The sequence below is a fragment of the Mixophyes fleayi genome, chromosome 2 (assembly GCF_038048845.1).
Source record: "Mixophyes fleayi isolate aMixFle1 chromosome 2, aMixFle1.hap1, whole genome shotgun sequence".
Taxonomy (NCBI): Eukaryota; Metazoa; Chordata; class Amphibia; order Anura; family Limnodynastidae; genus Mixophyes; species Mixophyes fleayi.
The window spans coordinates 278,090,168-278,110,795 of record NC_134403.1 but is presented as its reverse complement, the minus strand read 5'-3'; the positions used below and the strand labels follow the sequence as shown (position 1 = coordinate 278,110,795).

At 39.2% G+C, this 20,628-nt stretch overlaps 2 protein-coding genes across 3 annotated transcripts in view; both read left to right on the top strand.

Moving 5' to 3' along the window:
- The window catches only part of PPM1J (protein phosphatase, Mg2+/Mn2+ dependent 1J), a 315,203-nt gene that overhangs the window by 203,917 nt on the left and 90,658 nt on the right, over window positions 1-20,628 (top strand). The window lies entirely within an intron of this gene.
- RHOC (ras homolog family member C) overlaps window positions 1-20,628 on the top strand; it is a 42,818-nt gene that overhangs the window by 13,023 nt on the left and 9,167 nt on the right. The window contains exon 1 of one of the 2 annotated variants that reach the window (XM_075196258.1): window positions 11,652-11,671. The exons of the other annotated variant lie outside the window; for it this stretch is intronic. Coding sequence (XP_075052359.1) covers window positions 11,665-11,671 — 7 coding nt within the window. The 5' untranslated portion in view covers window positions 11,652-11,664. Of the gene's footprint in view, window positions 1-11,651; window positions 11,672-20,628 lie in introns of those variants that run through there. 2 annotated transcript variants of the gene reach the window in all.

Here is a 20,628-nt window from a genome sequence, read left to right as displayed (position 1 = left end):
CGCGATTCCCGGTGAATCGCGGCGTTTGTACCGTATTCTGCCCACTTCTGGGCAGACCAGGGAGATTGCCACACTCTCTCGGGAGTCCGGGAGACTCGCGCAAAATGCGGGAGTCTCCCGGATGTTCCGGGAGAGTTGGCAAGTATGCTGTAATGGTGTCTTAACTGATCATGTGAATGATTAGTGGACACAATAACAAAGGCACAGGACTCCTAGGAAGATGTGTGCTTCCAAGAGTCTTGCTGAAATCCATTTTGACAGCTACTGTATGAATAAGTACTGCATACACAACTCAGGGAACTGGTGCATTGTGGTAACGATTTAATTAGTATGTTGCTATTCTGGATACTTTTGTAAAAGTATATCTTGGTGAATTGGAAAGACTTTAGTAACGGAACAGAACTGTGAAGTGGTTTGGAGAGGCCTCTTCAACAATTATACTTTGGAGACCATTAATTTTCAAGCTACGTCTCTGATTAAAAGCCCCTCTAAGGATAGAATATTGCTGTCAATTGGTTCATTTGCTTAAAATCCTGATTAAGTTCATAATAAACGGGAAACCACATTTAGCATCCAAGCTCTCTTAACATTGTCGCAACTGGGAATAGATGGTGGGCTGTACTTTAGAATAGAAAAAGAAGCTGGTTTAATTCAAACTTCCATTGGCAAAAAAATCTCAGGAAAACTGCTTTGCATAGTGGTCTGCTAACAGCACATTGTAATTGGAAATGATGTCATGTTTGTGAACAAATGTTCTTTTGTGACGTCAAGCAGGTCGTCTTGTGCTGTTCAGGTAAAAGTTCTGTGTTCCAGCAATTTAAATCTAGGCCTGTTAAATGTTTTAAACCTGCTTTCCCGGGTAGGGTCAAAAGAGCATGCACCAGGAAGCCATTTTTCCCCTAGATACTGTTATCCTAGCTGGAATCTGGAGCTATGTGACACTGCAGGCATGGGGGTGGCTGTGAGGACCAATACGAGGCTGCAGCCTGAGTTTGCAGCTTCCTATTGGCCCATGCAGTCACGCACCCATTTAGGCATGATTTCGGAATGACAAAAATAATGTCCTTGCAAACCAGGAGTGCAGCTTCAAGTCCTTTCATGTAAGTACACATTTATTAACGCACAGAAGTTATCAATGCGATCAGCTGGCCAAAGCCCATTAAGTAAGTATTGTCAGTGACTTTTAGATATTTTAGGCTGTATTTACAAAAGTAGCGGAAAGCAGGTTTACAGCAGTGAAAGAATCTCGTTGGCAAAATATTCTTCTTTTCCATTAAATTCACTATGGTTTTCAAAATGTAAGTTTAGTGAAAAATCTTTTCTAAGCCTCCTGCTTGCCAAACATTCCATGAATTCTAAAGGTGACAATTCTATACAGTAAGCCCCCATGTATGCTGATAGAGGTAAAGCAATTTTTGTTGATGTTTGGTGGAAGATGCATCAGTTTTCATTAATGTCTCCTATCCAGAAACTCCTGGGCTCTGGGGAAAACGGGGGATTCACAGTTCAGTTTTAAGATGGTAGTTCTAAATATACACGGTATAGGTTTGTGCTATGTATCCTGACCTATGTGACATCATTCTTTAACGTGTAATTCAAAGAACCTGTTTGAGGCCTGGTATGTAGGTGACACATTGTCTTCAATAGATCATCCTGCTGCTTACAAGGTTACCTCTTTGCTTTGAGATGTCTGTTGTTCTGGATATTTTTCTATAAAGTTTATTTGCAGATTAACCCCTTCGGTCTGGGGCACCTGTCAAAGCTTTACAACTACAGCTCTGAAAATGTTTTACATATTTTCTACCCAAAAAAACAAATGTCTTCACTATTTTTTTTATTGCAATAATAAAAATAAATTTTTGGTAAGTTACTTAAAATAATCTAGCAATATAGTATGTAGCTGGCCCCATGTCCGAAAGAGGCAATATTTTCAATGTATTAATGATTTTGTTAATTATTCCTATTAATTACTCTTTCTGATTTCACATTTTCATGGTTTTTGTTTATATTTTTTAAATAAGGAGGAGTTTCTTTTTTATAGGATTAATGACATGAAGCTTTTTAACCTAAAGAGATTTAGAGTGTTGTAAATTGGTATGCAGAGTCTGCACAGTTTGTCTTATGTTAGATCACCCATCTCTTTACAGTTGATATTTCTAGTAAAACTTTATTTAACAAGACACCACCTACCCAAGCATCCAGTGAAAAGAAGGTTCTTTGTACAGAATCATATGATTTATGTTTCACTTGTTGAAAAAATGAAATAAAAATCAAAGTTACAATGAAAATCTTCCACTGTAAAGTTTAAGAATAGGCCTTTTGTTTAGCATTCCTTGCGGTGATGGCCATTATAATTTTAAAAGTTCATCAAGTTCAACCTCTTCTAATCTCTTTATATAACATTTTTTGGTGAATTGTGTTCACATCATGGACAAGCAACGTTTGGCTGTGGGTGAGTAGTTGACCTAAAAGTCTAACCATGATCTACCATTGGCCAAGATCGATATGCTAGAGCCAGTCCTATGTCCTAGCCTCAGACTACATACAGTGGAGGTCATCTCATAAGCGTAAAAATGTTAACTGAACATTGCAGAATAAGCTTTTGGTTTCAATTTGTGCAACTGTGTCTAGAACTTCACCGATGAACCTAGGTTTACGGAGCAAGATGGGAAGCAGAAGTTTGCACAGACCGTTGGGAGGAGTTGGGCAGAGTGAGAACGTTGCTGGTATAGTATAGGGTAGGCACAACAGTGTAGAGTAGTGCTGAAACAAGAAGTCCTTTTGCGGAGTGAGATTTTTCAGCATTACAAATGGCGCCATTGCTGTGCCACAGGCCGCAAAGTCATTTCCACCCCACAAAAACTTCTGACTTGTGTTTTTCATAAATGAACTCTGGTATTATTGTCCAGACTTGTTGAAGCTAAAGATATTTTAAAATTCTACAAGCTGCTGCTTACACTGTACTAATAGACATCTCAAACCACTGTCAGTTTGTGTGTGTGTGTGTGTGTGTATATGTATGTGTGTGTGTGTGTATATGTATGTGTGTGTATATATATATATTATATATAATTTTTTATTTCACTTCACTTATTTATTTTCGGTGATGTCAGTACTTCCTAGTCACAAAAGGCACTAGGAAGTAGTGACATGTGTAGGTGGTAGGTACTTATTACCATCACTGTGTATAGGTAATAAGTACACTTTTTTTCCCAGTGCAGATTTGAAGGCATTTCAGTAGTTTCCAGGGACATTTTGCTGAATCATGCACTCATAATATAAATTGTAGAGAACTGTTTTCAGTATTCAACATTGGTATCTGTGTGTTATTGCAGAACAGCAGCCATTATTTCCCTGTTTTTCCATATTGGTCTTTGGAACTTTGTGTGTAACTGGCATCCGGGTAAGAGAGACCATACCAGTATCTTTGAAAACTGGGCCAGTTCCTGGAAATTGAGGACCGTTGGCAATTATGGCAAGGTGTTTTTGTTGGGAAGCTTCAGTACTTTTTCTTACATTGCCACTGTATGTCCCTTACTGTTCCTTTCCCCACTGTATGGGGGAAGGGACAGTAAATAGAAATTGTGACAAGTTGCAATAGACAAGACTTCCCTGATAAATGAAGATCACAGCCTAGAGTTGGTGGAGAACCCAGAATTCTCCCAAACGATGTTTCAGAAAGATGTAGATGTTGGATATTTTTCTGTGTTTAAATCTGTTGCATAAGTGCAGTCTTTTTTGGGTTTTTTTCCCTTCCACATATGGCATGATTAAAGAAAAGATGTATAGTGCACACTGCTAAAAGGTCTGTCTGAGGGTAACGGAATTGTGTTAACTTGTAAAACTGGAGAGGTACAACTTTTAAAAGGTCACTTTGTTGTGGTCAAAAAGAAAGGGAGCATGTATAGAGTTAAACGTATAAAAAATATCCTGTAGGAAGCTAGTTGTAATTGCGCTTATCCTATAGAGGACAAGATAAATTCTTATGGGTCACAATATGATTGAAGGTCATCCAAGGTCAGGAACATTTCATTAAGAACCTTTTTATTAAAGAGAGGTAGAATCTTGGTCAACTTGTAAAATGAATTTGGGTTCCTGGCTGTCTAAAATAGAGACTTCAGGGGATATCGGTAGTATTAGTTTTTTAAATCGCCGAGTACACAACACATGCTGCTGGGAACACACGCCAAGCTTTTATACGCCTTTTGCTACCTACAAATTGCATAATAAATTGACATAACGTAAAGAGGAAAATCTGAAAATGGATTACATAAAACAGTACTTTACAATATAGTGCAGTATTTACATACATATTGTCTTTGAGAGCCATCATTTTGAGCAGTATGGCAGTCCATGTAATCTACTGACAACTTAAGTGTAAGAAATTGAACTAGATAAAAATGCAGTGAAAAATTGTTTCCCTCTTGTTTTCAAGTCTTCAGGTAGCCAAAATAGTTTTAAGAATGTATCTGACTTAAAATCTTTCCTTCTTGTTGTACATACCACATACATATACTTAATTCCTACTACAAGCTGTTGCATGTAAGAGTTTTGTTGACCTCTGCAAATTCCTATTGTTTATCTACAACATTACAATTGTGATTCCTGCAATAGTGCAAATACAACCTGGTCTCTTTACAGTTCTCCCTACCTGCCCATTCCTGTTCTGCATGGTTTTTTTTTCTTCATGCTTTACATTAATAATACAAGGTGATATTTCAGTGATCACTGTTTGTTTGATACCTTGATAAAGTTTGAGTCCAATGGTTCAAGTTGATGTGTCTAATCTTATGTAATATACAATGGAAGTTTGCAGCTTTAGAAATCTGTAAGTGTTGAAAACATTACATGTATAATGATGTAGTAATAAGGAATAGATTAATTTTATAGTTGCTTTTATGTATAAATGTTTAGGACTCGAACTGTGTCTTTCTGGGCCTACTCATTTTGTCCCTGCACCCACTACACATTTTTGTCAGTACCAAAAATTAGTGTTCCTATTAACTATGTAAAAACCTTATTACATCCGCTGTTTAATTAGACCAAATATCCCCATAGTTATTAAGCCCAAACTTTTGATGGTCACAAGTGATAAAAGAAGCCATATACTGTACTGAAACAAAAACACATTTTAAAGAGAACATGTAATATGTACAATGCAAAATAAAATACAATGTATTTAACTATATAACCTGTCATATGGTTTTTTGGTTTTTTTCGGGTTTTTTTTTCTATATATAAGCTCCCAGACCGTCAACCACCCAGGAAAGGTTAGGATGTCGTAGTATGTTGTGGGATTATGTTGTAGGAGGCAGGATAAGAGCGATGTGACATTAGAATTCCCCTATAGAACCACATTCAGGAAGCGCACACTCAGAATAGACATTCCAGCATCCCGTCCATGAAAAGATTTATTTCCGTTTTGCCTTTATTTACTGGATATGATTCTGAGTTGATTGTATACTTGTACTGGTCAGAAAGGCATTTCTGTTTTATATCTGCTTTTAATTTTTACTTTTGATTAAAGTAAGACTTTTATAATGCTCAATATATATTAGTTGCTTGATTTATACATATATGATCTGTATAAACAATGAGCGCTGATGTAATCAGTGAAAAATTGTACACTGTACTATAGAATATTGTGGATATTAGATGTCTCCTCAGCTTGCTGTGACCTGTATATGGTGGTGCGCCATACCACCACTTCTCCCACTGCCTTCATTGTAAATGATCAAATACCATTCACTTACATTTTCCAATTTAAGCATAATAGTAAGATGTATGATACAAATACAAGTATGAACTGAAAAAGTACAACGACAAGTAGGACAAAACAAGTACATATTCCATACTTATAATTTGAAGGTAGCATAATAACACTCTCAATAAAATTGCAACATAAATCATAACCTAAAGCTCTTCTTCTGTCTCCCCTCTGTCTTGCCTTACACTGGCTCCCCTTTCCCTACAGACTCCTTTTCAAACTCCTCACCCTCCCTTACAAGGGCCTCTCCCACTCTACTGCCCGCTATATCTCCAATCTCCTTTCCATTCACACTCCCTTATGTTCCCTGCGATCGGCCAATGACAGTCGCCTCTCCTCTACTCCTGATTCCTAATCCCACTGCAGAATTCAATATTTCTCCCTGGCTGCCCCCCTCCACTGGAACAACCTCCCATGCTGTATTTGACTGTCCCCTAATCTGTGCACCTTCAAACAGGCACTTTAAACTTATCTGTTCCTCAAAGCCTACCAGCCATCCACTGAACCATCTTTCCATGCTTGATCTCCTCCTCTCTCTTTCCATCTCGTCACTTGCTCCTTTTGCGCTAAATCACTTCCACGGACTCCCTCATGTGCCTGCTGTCTGTTTGCCCTCCCTTTAGGTTGTAAGCTCTTACGAGCAGGGCTCTCTTCCCTCTTGTCTCTATGCCTATTCTGCTCCAACTTTCTATGTTTGGAGCTTTTGGAGTCCTGGTATTATTAGTTTATTGTTCTGTACTGTTTTACCCTGTATGGTTTACACTGTTTGTATTCTGTACAGCCCTCGGAAATCTTTTTGCACCCTATAAAGAATGGATAATAATGTACAAGCGGGATAGACAAAGATGGGGCAGATATGAGACGTAAGGTAGTGAGGGGCCTGCTCATAAGAGCTTACAGTAGTGTAAATTGTAAGCATAAAAATGGACACTTTTTTTTAATATAAGGGTTTAGATTTCTGTAGTATTTAACTTGTAATTTTAAAATGTATTTATAGCTTGATGTTTATTACCATATTTACTTGGCAATCTACAGTAAGAAGACAAGTCAGGACAGTGGGAGACATCCAATACAAAAGGGTGTGTAAAAGTTATGTCCCTAAATGAAATCTAAACCTGACTATATATTGTGTTTTAGAGAAGGGTAAACTGACATTTCTTTTTTCTATCTCTGTAATGTAAGAAGAGCTCTGTACAGTGATGAAATTATTCGGAAGTTTCTGACAGGATGTTGTCACATGCTTAGTCACTGACTTGGATCAATTCAAATTAGTGGCAGTGTATTCTACAACAGACTGTGTGTTTCAGCAAGTCATACCACCCACAAGACATCAGTGGTAGATTCCTCAGGAATCATGGACTATTAAAATATTAATTTACACAAAGCTGAGAGTGGTGGGAACATAAAGATAGATATCTAATTTACTTAGTCCTAATCTTGGTTCCTCTTCTCATATTACCTCAAAATGATTGGGAGCAGGGCGGCAATGCATGAAGTAAACAGGCCACAATAGGTATGGCAGAGGGCGCACACTGGGCAGTGTTTAATACACAGTTGGCCATCCAAAGTAAGGTTGACCTTAAACATAAATATTTATGCATTTGCAAACCAAATGGTTAAACAAGGAAATGTGAAAGCAAAAGCCATCACAAGAGAAATTGACATAACAGCTCCAATGGTTACACATTTTACAGAGGGCTTCTAAAACATAGATTATGGAAAGTATTGCTTTGATCCGTTATGTATCCCATAAGGGTTATACACTAAACCTACAGTGACTCAAATATGGTCCTTTTTATCTTTATAAAAAAAGAATCAGTCAGGTGACATAAAGCAGGACATTGATACATGCATCAAAATTAACCACTTACACAAAGTGATTAACTGGAAAAATGTTATCTAAAGCGATTTAACATTTTTGGGATTGATCATGACCACATTAATATATTTTCCTAATTATCTGGAATAAGCTATATTCATGACAGGGATAGCAAAGCCATCTAAATGGGAAAAGCCTTAAATAGTTTAAATGTCAAAATTGTGAAAAACAAATATGCATGTAATTTGTGTGAGGCATTGCCCTTATTAAGAAATGTGGGATGTTGCAGTGAGGGAAGGTTGGGATGTAGGAGTGATGCAGATGGCAGAGGCTTGGGCCTTTTTATGCTCCAGCGGAGCTCATGAAAGAGTTTCTATGGAAACTTGGCTTTGTTTACATTGATACTGATGGCTGGCTTGATAAAGATAAAGCAGCAGGCTGTGTGGCCCATTCATTCAATAGCAAATTCCGGCTAAAATATAAAATCAAAATAATTTATGGTTTTGACTTTTTTTTTTTTTTTCTTTTTTCTTTTTTTTTCGTTTACTTTTGTATCTGTAAGATACTTTTAACAGTAGTTCTACTGTGTCAGAAAGGGCATTGTGAAGTCTCTGACCTTGTGTCATGTACAGGGACTTGAATTTCATAAAGAAACTTTGACTTTAAAAGAAAAAAAATATTATCTAATCAGATTATTTTCAAATTAGGTGAGAAAATCTTATGTAAGTGATTTCTACTCAGCTGATAAAGGACACTGTAAAATGTCTGTGCCAATCTGCTTTCAGAAGACCCTAATTTGTTTTAGCATTTAGAATTTTTTTTAAAAAAAATTTCAGATGGATTTTGTGTTTAATTCTTCTGCTCTTTAATAACTTTCTAATCGTTCTGTGATTAATATATGAGAAGGTCAATAAGCCGTGAAGGCATTATGTGTAACCTGATATTGCACATCTTGTGTGTAATAATGCACGTAAACCTATTTTAGTAAATAAAAAGTATTGTTAGGGTTTGTTTATGGTATGAGTTTTCTAAAACTAACTTCAATGTAGTAAGACTCCAAATGTGAAGTGCTCCAGTTCTGGAACTTTGCAAGTTTGGGAGGTACATCTCCTGCTCGCTGAGCTTCATCCATAGCTAACCACAATTAAATGACCATGCTGTCATGTTTTGTAGCGTAGAAACAAAGGTGTGGCATAGACAACCTCCTTTGTGTTTTGCAGTTGGGGAGAAACACAGTAGTAAAACAGGGGTAGATTTTATTTTTAACACACCAACCAAACATTAAGAGAGACCTACTCCATACTTACCAACTTTGGAATGTTGGTATACGGGAGCCTGCGGGGGAGGTGGGCATGATGGGGGGCAGGCCTCCAAAATGCGCGTCATTTTGGACCCGCCCCCCATTTGACAGCGGGGGGGGGGCGGGACCAAACACCGCGATTCACCGGGAATTGCGGCGTTTGGGACCTAATTCTGCCCACTTCACTAGGAAGTGGGCAGATCCGGGAGATTGCCACACTCTCCCGGGAGTCTGTGAGACTCTCGTTAAATGCGGGAGTCTGCCGGACATTCCGGGAGAGTTGGCAAGTATGATTACCATAGTTAATTATAGAATTTATAAACTACATGATGGTTATGCTGCTAAAGGAAGTGCAAAAAAAATAGGCAGATTTACTAAAACTTCCAAAAAGGAAGAGTGGAGGTGTTGCCTATAATAACCATTCAGAATTTAGCAATCATTTTTTCAGAATGTACCAGATCAATGAAAGCTAGAATCTGATTGGTTCCTTTATAGAAGCTTGAGTTAATCTACCCCCAAAAGTCAATTGGATGTGTGTGTGGTGTCTGATGTGTTGATTTTGCTAAACTGACAGTGTGTGTGTTTGGTACAATATTGGTGTGCTCTCACACCTGGGAATATTTTCTGCAGTTCATTTAGCAGTTGATGTTTTTGGGCAAATATAGTATGACTTATCTAATTAACTGGTAATAAGTGTATGTAAAAAGTAGAATTAAAGTTGATTAGAAGATGTTGTGCAATTGTTTTTGCATAAAGGATCATATGCAGTCTTCCTAAACAGCATATGGCAAGTTACTGTTTTAGTTTGTTTAGTTTTTATTTTGTTTTTGTCGTAACCCATAGGTTAAGAATTCCTGACACAGATATATGAGCCCTACATCTGCCCTTTTCCTGTTCTGTAGCTGTTGTCTTGGCTGGTACCAGGCATAGCATGCCCTGTTTGTTCAGAAACTTACAGTTGTATATCTACCCATGGTGCATTGCCCTTCACTGCATTCACCAGATGGTGAGCGCAGTTTAAGTGGACTTCCAAGTAGGCATCTACTACTGATCACAATGGGGAACACTTTGTATGTAATCACTAGCCACTGAATGCAACTTGTTCTATTTTTGGCTTATCCAGTGAGGGCAGACAAAGTATTGTTCATAATGATCTAATAGATAACTGTGATCACCTTCCAGTGACCATAGTGCAATTAAAGCACTGTGGGATGATGTATGAGTGCTCATGAGTAAAAGCTCTTACACACTGCAATTTGGAGAGCCAATTAGGCCATTTTAGACCTAAATGACTGGAAATCACCATTATCATGTACCATGAGTAACCATCAGACGACGATGGACTCAGTTGGACAGTGACTGCCTCAGACTGCGTATGCAGTCATCTTCGGGCCATGCTAATATAGCTCCATCAAATCTCATCATTCGGCCTAAGCACTATTCATCAAGAACTTTCAGACGAAAGTGACTACAATAAATTGTCTAGAACTAGTATAAAATTCACCGGCTTTAGGGTCCAAGCTCAAAGTGGTAATATGTATACTTTTAAATATAATCTCTATCCACTGATTTATTATTTTAAAGCCTAATGTGAGTATAAATATGGACATATCAGAGACCAATCTGGCTGCCCACCAGCCAAGCCAAGCAGCTCGATGGGCTGGTATAATGCCAACTTTACTCTTAAATGAATGTGATACTTCAGATTATTAGCTAACAATAGAAAGGCCTGTAAAGCAGTGTGATGTATTGTGTGGCAAATGTGCACCCATTTTATTCCCAAAGAAAATTTGTATTTCTATACAATGGTATACATATACAATTAAGGCGCACACCTTTTTAATCTGTTCAAAAATCAAATAAAAATCAAATGACTACTTCACGTGCATTGCAATTTTACCTGACCGAGAGAGACCCCTTTTTTGTCTGCACAATGCTGGACATTTGTAAGCTCATTAGGCTTTAATACCACATGTCAACTTAAATCAAATTCTTTAAAATGAAAATGTTCAACCTGCTCAACAATTTAGCATTCTATATTCTACTGTATTTGATCTGTTGTCAACCACACACGCATATTGAAAATGTCACTAAAACATATGTAAGTGTTCATGCATTTTACCCATTTTCCTAGTGCATATGAGGGAACAATACCTAAAAGTTAAGTATTTTTTGTTATTTTAGATATATTTGTAACCCATTCATTTTTTAAAAGTTATGAGGTTTAAAGTTTTTCCTTTTGTTCTGTGGAGCCTGTATTTAGGACAGCAGGCTTTAATGTTTTTTGCTAAATGTAATGTACGCAGGAGGCCACTTTGCTCTTGAGGCACTGCAAAGCAAAAGGGCTTTTATTAAGCGACATAAAGCTGAACATAAACTTATGTAGTGCCTGCTAATACACAACAGCAATTTGTATGGCCAATTTGGTTGAAAAATTGGCCCCAAACCTCTGAAATTGGAGTCAATTTCTCAACAGGATGGATCAAATATTTAATTAGGATTGTCAGAAAATCAGTTTTAAGATGACCTTGATCTGCCAGGAAGTGTGATCTTTGGATCATTTTGATGGCCAAATTGAATACTTGCAGTCACTGGATCTGTCTATGTATGGTATGTATGTATGTAGCTTAATATCCAATTGTAAATAACTCCCATTCTATCAAGTCAATAGAATGTTTGCATATACTTATACACCTGTACTATGCTTTTTTATATACATTTTAGGGGGGGAAATCACTCCACATCTGGAAACTGAATGAAAAAACACGTTTTTTTTTAATGAAGGGTAAGTATTATTAGTGTTACATGTTTATGATAGAGACAAATCTATGCAAGGGCACTTATCACAGTCCAGGACACTGGATAGTACTAAATAGCCTCTGTGGGTATACAGTATGTTTCCTTTAAAGGCAAGCTAAACACTTTAAATTATTATGTACCAGTACTTTTATTAGATTATCAAACTGGCGTATTTCCAATTAAAATTGAGTCATTTTTAGTCTGTCCAAATTAAATTTCAAGAGTAATCTCCTATTTTCAGAACACTTGGGGAGTTAAAAAATCAGGGCAGTCTTGAAGTACGAATATTAGTCTACAAATTTGACTGTCATGTCTAAGAAAGCTGAAAATAGTGTCATTGCTTTACATGGTCAGGATATTAACTTCTGAAATGTAAAATAAGAAAAAAATATAATTTTATTTATAAGGCACCATACTGCGGGAAATAGTGTATAACACATAAAACATAGGTGTTCACCAAGGTATTACTGGTTCAAGCAGTGTGCTGGGGGATTTTTCTCTGTATTTGTTCCTTGCTGGATAACCCTGCCCTTTATAGCACCTGCTATGAACCTATAAATTGATTGAACAACTTCCACTTCTGTATTGTTTGAGAGTTATGTTCTGGTATTAGTAGCTGATTGGGAGTGCTGTTGCTGTATTTCCATTTGGAGGAGTTTGGGATACCTCTTGGTAAGTTGGCTCTCAATTTTTAAAACGCATATACATTATATGGACAAAAATATTTGGATGCTTAAACATCACACCAACAGGGACTCTAAAAAGATTGTATTCAAATACATATACTTTAATATGGAGTTGGTCTCCCTTTTGCAATAAGAGCTTCCACACTTCTTGGAAGGCTTTCCACAATATGTTGGAGTGTTTCTGTGGGAATTTGTGCCCATTAATTCTGTAGAGCAATTATGAGGGCAGACACTGATGTTAGACAAGAAGGCCTGGCTCGCAATGTCTACCCCAGTTCATCCCAAAGGTGTTTGATGGGGTTGAGGTCAAGGCCCTGCGCACAGAACTCATCAAACCATGTCGTTGTAGTCCTTGCTTTGTGCACTGGGGCACAGTCATGTTGGAATAGAAAGTGGCCTTCCCCAAACTGTTGCAACAAAGTTGGAAACCTAGTTGTCCAAAATGACTTGGCATGCTGAAGAATTAAGATTGCCTTTAACTAGAAAAACAGCTCCATACCATTATCTCTCCTCCACCAAACTTCACAGTTGGCATAATGCAGTCAGGCAGGTAACATTCTCCCTGCATTTTCCAAACTCGGACTCGACCATTTCACTGCCATACAGAGAAGCATGATTCGTCACTCCATAAAATAGATTTACACTGCTCCATAGTCCAGTGTCTGTGGGCTTTTAAACCATTCCATCCAACGCTTGGCATTGGTCTTTGTGATGTGAGGCTTGCATATAGCTGCTCGGTCATGGAAAACCATTCCTTTCTCAGGAGAGAATGTGCATTGGCAACCCAGCCGCTATTGTGTGTGTCAAGTTACATGATGCACACAATAGTGTCTAGTGGAAGGCAGGTTAAGTGGGTAATGTCGGGCACAAGTTATGCATGGACAAAGCACTCGTTACATCTTTACTTTCTTTTACAGCCTCTACATTTTTCGTGGGCTGCCCGAAATCCTTTGGTGGGCTGCATGTTCTGCAGGTCTGGTTTAGAGTTAGAACCCAAGCACCTGCTATGAGCCTATAAATTGAATAAGCAACTTCCACTTCTGTATTGTTTGTTTGAGAGGCATGTTTGGTATCGGTAGCTGAGGAGGAGTGCTGGTGCTAAATTGCCATATGGAGGCTTTTTGGGGTACCTCTCGGTAAGTTAGCTCTCAATTTAAAAACGCACATGTGTAGGACCCAAAAATAGGGACTCTTGTTGTTTAGAGTTAAGACGACCCAATTAGAAGAAGCGCCTTGACAGGGCGGGTGGCTTATCATGTATTTGCATAAGTGTGTAACTAAGAATTCTACATTTTTATGTAGAAGTAGAAATAGCAGCTCTGTTAATGTTTCAGGCAGTGTGCTGGTGGATTTTTCTCTGTATTTGTTCCTTTCTGGATTACCACGCCCTTTTAAGCACCTGCTATGAACCTATAAATTGATTGAGCAACTTCCACTTTGTTTGAGAGGCACAGAACATGCAAGATGATAATACAAAGACGCACATGTTGTCGAGATGGGAGCAGACAGGAGAAGATGGGGCCCTACTTTTGTAGGGTCTAGAATTCTAAGGTATAATCTGTAATGCAAGCTATACCTTGGTTTATCAGTATGTATTATCAATAAATACATGCCAGCTAGAAATACTGCTTCTCTCATTTATATATGAATATATATTATCCAACATTTATCAAAACGGTGTTTCATATACAGTAAAATAGAGTATTATAATTTATGTTCACTGGTTCCAACATCCACAGCCATTTATAAAGTGGCATTTGCCATGATCTTGTCACCATACCAAGTGGCCCACATCTATTCCCTAGTAATGAAGCCTGGAAGTGCAGAGCTGATAAATATCTCTAATGTCTGGCTACAGTCTAAAGTATTTCTTGACAATATATATATATTGCCCAACCAAATTTTGTTTATATGTTTTGTGTTTAGACACAATTCTTACATTCTATTATTCTCCAGGCTTTAGAAGTTTATTCAAAGAATATTTCAAATGTAAAAAGAACACTATTATGAAATTCAGCTAACATGCCATTATGAAGATTGTGGTGCTCCAAGGGACAGTATCATGTGTAATCTATGGGCAGCACTGTGGCCTTATGTGTGTGGAGTTTGTATGCTCTCCTGGGGGTAAATGTATCAATGTCCGGATTCTTCAACTCCGGCGAGATCGGCGTCTTCAGCGCTTAAATTTAAAGTGGCGCTGCCATGTAAAGGGAAACTTCTCTTTACAAGGCAGCGCCGCTTTAAATTTAAGCGCTGAAGACGCCGATCTTTCCGGAGTTGAAGAATCCGGACATTGATACATTTACTCCCTGGTGTTTGGAGTATGGAAGGAAACCGGAGCACCTGGAAGAAAACCAGGTAAATACTAATAGGTTAATTGGCTGCTGGCAAAATTAACATGCTCCAGTGGGGCAGGGACTGATGTGAATAACAAATATTCTCTGAATAGTGCTGCGGAATTCATGGTGCTATCTAAATAAATGGTAATGATGTACTGGCTCAGCATTCCTTGAAGCTATTTGAAAGTATTGCCAACTTTTAGAGGGGGAGGATCTAAAAGCGTTTCTATCTCTGCCTCCTGCTGGTCTAGAAAGAGATTAACCCCCATAATTCAAGGAGCTTTCTCTTCTAAGTGAGTTGCTTAACCGCAAGGTGATAACTAAGGTGTCAGAACCCTCATAATCCAAATTTTTTTAACTCCTATGTGTTCAGAAAGACACCCTGTTTGTACCAAGCAAGGTGACATGCTACTAGTCTGTACTGCACAATACCTTTTGGTTTTACCATTCACTTTACCCCCCGCTCCCCCTCGACAGTTTAAAACTATGCATAAGCGTGCACGGTATCCTCCCCAGTACAAGAAATCCTATAGTCCTGCAAATTGCTAGCACTTAAAAATGACTTGCACTCGCTCACTTTATATTTAACCGTTCTAACAATGTATTTTAATTGGCCTACTTCAGCTATCCATCCATCCATAACATATGGTTAGTGCATGTGAGTGAAGGAAATGTGGATGGTGGGCTTGTGGCTACGAGTGGGATAGATTTCATAGGGCATGCCCCTGCTGCTCTTTTCGGGTTCTTTCCCCTGAACCCTTCCCTCACTTTTTCCTCCTTTGAGGTACACTCTATCCGCCTATTCCACCCAGTCCACCTCCATGTTGCTGTTATCTACTGTCGTCCTGGTCCTGTCTCAATTCCTTGATCACTTTGCCACCTCGCTCCCTCACTTTCTCACCTCTGACCTTCCCTCAGCTCCATTGATAATTGTCATTGCTGAAATAGAAATAATAGGTCTGTCAGGGTTGGTCTTCTAAATCTGCAGTCTTTGTTTGAAAGTGTATGAAAATAATATTGTGACCTGTGAGGGGGTCAAAATTGACTGCAAATGACTTGAAATTAGTGTTATTGAGGTTAATAATAATGTGTGTGGGGGGGAAGGCAAAAATTTGATTTTAGCCCCCAAAAAATAGGGGCTTTCGGCAAAACCTCGGCAACCAAAACACGCAAGGGCGGTTTTATCAAAACACAAAGTTAATCCAGATCCAAAACCAGAACACAGGGGTCAGTGAACATTATTTTTATATATATATATATATATATATATATATATAATATGCGCATGAAATGGCTGACCCTCACTCAATTTGGACACTTCAATATGGCTCCTATTGACCGGATCATACTGTGTGTGGATGGGATACCCAAGCTTGAAGAAGAAAGGGGAGATAAAATCCTCCTCTCACCACTCATGGAGAGAAAATGAATTAGAAGAGGAAATCTTAAGTATGTCCGCCCTTTCATTTTTGTGCACTATAAACAGAGGTGGACATTGAGAGCGAAACTGCCTATTCGTTCTGTGCAGAGCAGACACTGCATGTCTTGTGGCTAGAAGTGAATTTGATACGTTGGATCAGTAAAGTGTTATAAGTAGAAGCTAATCGGCTTTTAAAAGGAATGTGGTTGGAATTCTATGAATGCCTCTCAGTTACTCAGGGCCTCCGCACACTTCCTCTCTGTTGCTGTATGAATAATATGGTCTGAAGAAATCCCACCACTTACATCTTGGATTAGATTTCATTCCATTTTACATTTTTATTTGAAATATGCACATCCTTTCCTAGAGAGCAACAAATCACTTTAACCCAAACAAATTACTTTTTTTCCCCTTCTATAAGCATATCTTAAATGTTTAATGAGTCGTTCGTTCTCTTATCAGACGAGATTTATTATTGTTTGTTTATATAGTGCCACCACATTACATGCACACTTATTTTTTATTGCTTCCTGGGGTCCCATTTATGTAATGTGGTGCATAGGGACACTCCTTTCCTAATGCCCTGTAAACAATACAATCATATGTGTATGTGTAGGAGCTGTCACCAGAGTTACCACTTGAGATTTACAGTGTGACTTTGCTCAAAGTACTGACATGGACTCGGTGGTGGGGAAAGTTTTTTGTTGTTTTTTTTTTTTTTGTTTTGTTTTTTTATGCATTTTGTCTGTCTGAGGACCTCCACATGCCTACATACAGACACCTAGCCATGGAGGTTATAGTCCTGGTCAACCATGGCATATCATTTGATCTTTCTTTAAAGCTGTCATGCGGTTCTTTTTGTAGAATTTCACCCAGTTTTGGTCTTTCAGTGCTGATGGTTCAGCCATACGACAGTCAAGCTTTCCAGGCACCTGGCATGTTTGGATAAACTTGATCATGTACTTCTCAACAGCTTGGATCTCCTCTCTGTCCCATGTTTTTCTCTGCACTTCTTTACATCCTGAAAGGAAGCGGAGCGGTCAGTTACGATTCGGTGAAATACAGAGAAAGAAAACTTTTTTCTATAGCAAAACTGTGTTCTACACTGACCTGTGGAAGCCTTGGCTGGACACTGGTCTTGTGTTGCCGCTTCCCTACACCGCCTCTCTTCTGACGTGGAAATGTGGACCGAATGCTTGACCACCTGTCCCTCTTCCACAGGGGATTGCTGATCATCCAACCTGTCACTCTGCAGCTGGAACAGTTCAGAAAAGAAACAGATATGTAAATGACCCGAGGTAAAAGTCAAATAATACATCAGCCACAAGATTTCCAAACCACCATCCAGATTAATGTCCATCTCATCCAAATTCTTGCCTTTGAATTCAGTCAGTCTGCCACTCTCAAGAGCCATTAAAAGATTGCTGATCTTGGCAAGTTGGAGTGTACCTTTTGGGAGGAGGTAATGCTGCCAGTGCACAATGATGTCGTGCCCAAGGAAGTCTGCCAACTGATCCAGTTCTGTGTTGTTTAGGTTGAGGAATGTTGGTAGAGTGGCAGCGTGCTTTCAAAGCTTCGTGGATGACGGCGTGTGGGGTTGTTTGGCCCCAAACTCTCTGGCAAACAGGCATATGCAGTTGGAGCTTCTGAAGTGTGACAAGGCACCTGGTCTTGTAAGCATGTAGACATTTTGGGTAGCCACTCTACACTCTTCACGCTTATCTACGAGAAGTTCCATTGCTTCTTGCATGGGTGTTGTTCGCAGGATGGGGACTTTTCTCCCTCGTTTACCACGGGTTTCAATCTGCTTGAAGAGCCGGCAGAACTTTTTCTCAACCTCGTACAGCCCTATGGCCACATCTTCGTGGAGATCCAAAGTATCTCTTGAGGAGAAGGTAGTCGGCAACATCTTGGAAACTTCCCCTTCTCTTTCTCGATTGAACCAGATCACCTGTGCCAGGGTGACTTTTGCAGGCAATGCTGAGTTGTTAAGCATAGGCTCGGTAAATAAACCGTTTCGGTAGGCTTGCTGCTTCTAAAGGTACCAGTGCATCTTTTTCACATCTTTCATGAAAGGAAAGAGCTGAGGCATGTTCCACTTGGACTCCTTAAGATTTTTCAAGGCAGCTGTTGAGATCAACTCGTTCCATCTTTCCTCATAGATTTTTTTAAATTTGTGTACGTTTTCAACCAAAGCAGTGCAGCCCTCCATCATGGCTCTTCACTCCACAATGCTCACTATCTTTTGCAAGACGTGCCTGGCCTTCAGTGCCAGTGAGGGTGTATTAAATGTACCGGAGTCCTGATCATTGCCAGCTACCAGCTTCACAGTGTCTACTATGTGCAGAAAGTTTGATGGACACCGTTCTGTCTTTTCGACCTTCTGTGTTTAAAACATTGCTGCCAGCAGGTTGTGCATAGAACACATCTCTGGGTACCTACACTTTGCTTCACTGTCAGGCAAAGGGCATCACTGCTGGTGTCTGAACCACTCTCCTCTGAACAGTCAAGGGCACACTCCTCTTTACTGCTCTCCGGGTTATAGACTGAGCCACCGATGGGCTCTATCATGTTCCACTGTCCCCACTTAACTTTCAGCAGCAGACCAATGCAGCCGTGTCTTATCTCTGTTTGAAGCTTTCCTGACCTTTTTATTCCAATCTCCTCTTCTTGCTCGTAGTGGGACATATATATTGATGATCAACTGACCTCCCCTCCACATCGGACACTAGCACACTTTTGATTTGACTCATGGGTACATGCCAGATTTTTATGCCGAACATATCAGCAAGGCCCTTGCATTGATTTTATCCTTGGTAAGCTTTGTGGGGACCTCATATTTTTTGGGGTTTTCTTGTCCCCACTACGACCAAGGTTCCCACATGGTTAATGTGTAAACAGATCAGAGTCCCCACAAGTATAGAAATACACACACGTCCATTTTCGTCCACAGCCAATTAGACTATCAGTATGTATGCAGTGATATGCCATATTGGCACTTCTCCTTCTGCCTTCAATTTAAAACTATCAAATCCCATTCACTTATATTTTTCCTACCGCTACTTCTAAATCATACTTGCTCACTTTCCTGGAATGTTTGTGAGATTTCCGAATTGCAGGTAGATCTCCTGGGAGGCCATTCTCTCACAGGATGGGAGCCTCCATGGTGCAATTCACAGTCAATTTGGCCTGCCCCCATGGCTTTGTGTCATTGTGTTGCTGGGATGGAGCTTGCCGCAGCCTGCATCCCCATGTCCTCACACTGAATAAAAAGCTGGTAAGTATGTTCTAAATTTCCACTTTGACCACTGTATGTATGTATTTAAAGTTATAGGATAAACAAAATAGTTTTAACGTGGCGATAATACATTTGCATGCTTTACATTAAGCCAGGGCCATGATCCGCTTAAACCAAGCTGTCAATGCCACACCCATTTCTCTTAGTCCTAGCACATTTGGACCTTCAAATATCGGTAATGTTCTGCAAAGAAAAAAAACTATTGACAACCATCATACCACAGGGGTGTAGTACGTCTTAACGGTGCTGCACATCACTCACCGACCTGTCAAAAACAGAGACTTATGTATACACAGACACACGAGCGTTCCCATCTGAGGGAAGGCAGACTCTTGAAAATCACGTCACTTGTAAGCGCGACTTTCATATTTAAAGTGGCAATGCAACAGACCCGGCGTAGGATCATGTAATGTAGGTATGAACTTGAATCTTAATCCTAACCCTAACGGTAGGGTAAAGTACCATTATAATTACCCTCATACATACTTTATATGATCCTACGCCAGGTCCATTGCATTGCCGCATTAAATATGAAAGTCGCGCTTACAAGTGACGTGATTTTCAAGAGTCTCCTCTCCTCAGATCGGAACTCTTGTGTGTCTGTGTATACTTTAAGTCTCTGTCTTTGACAGGTCGGTGAGTTATGTTTCGGATTATTTTGGTCGCTGTAAACACTGTCGGTGTTTACAGCACCATTAAACTGACTACCACCGTACCACAGGAATAGTATGGTGAATCAAAAGTTATGTGTAACAATTCATCCTTCACTTTGCTTATTAACGTCTTTAGTGCATATTGCGCAATACTTTATTATTATCGTCTATTTGTAAGGCGCCACAGTGCTCCACAGCACCGTACAGTAGGGAAAACAGTACATACATAAAACAGGGACATACAAGGTAGACAAAAAGAATGTATTTACTGGTGTCTAATTTCTTGCTGTTGCAATTTTAACAGCTACATGTTTTTCTTTTTGTGTTATTTTTATATAGTATTTATTCGAGCGCACTGCTCTCTTTCCTCCTTAACACTTAGCTCAAGTTTATTTCCATGTTAACAGGTTGTGAAATTCGCCCAATGCTTATGTAACTGGTTAAAGTCCACACCTGTGAATTCCCCCGCCCTCTATCTGTGGGCTAGGAAGAAAAGTGGTTTGTATTGAAGGTTTACATACTTTACACAACCTGTTTCACCAGGAAC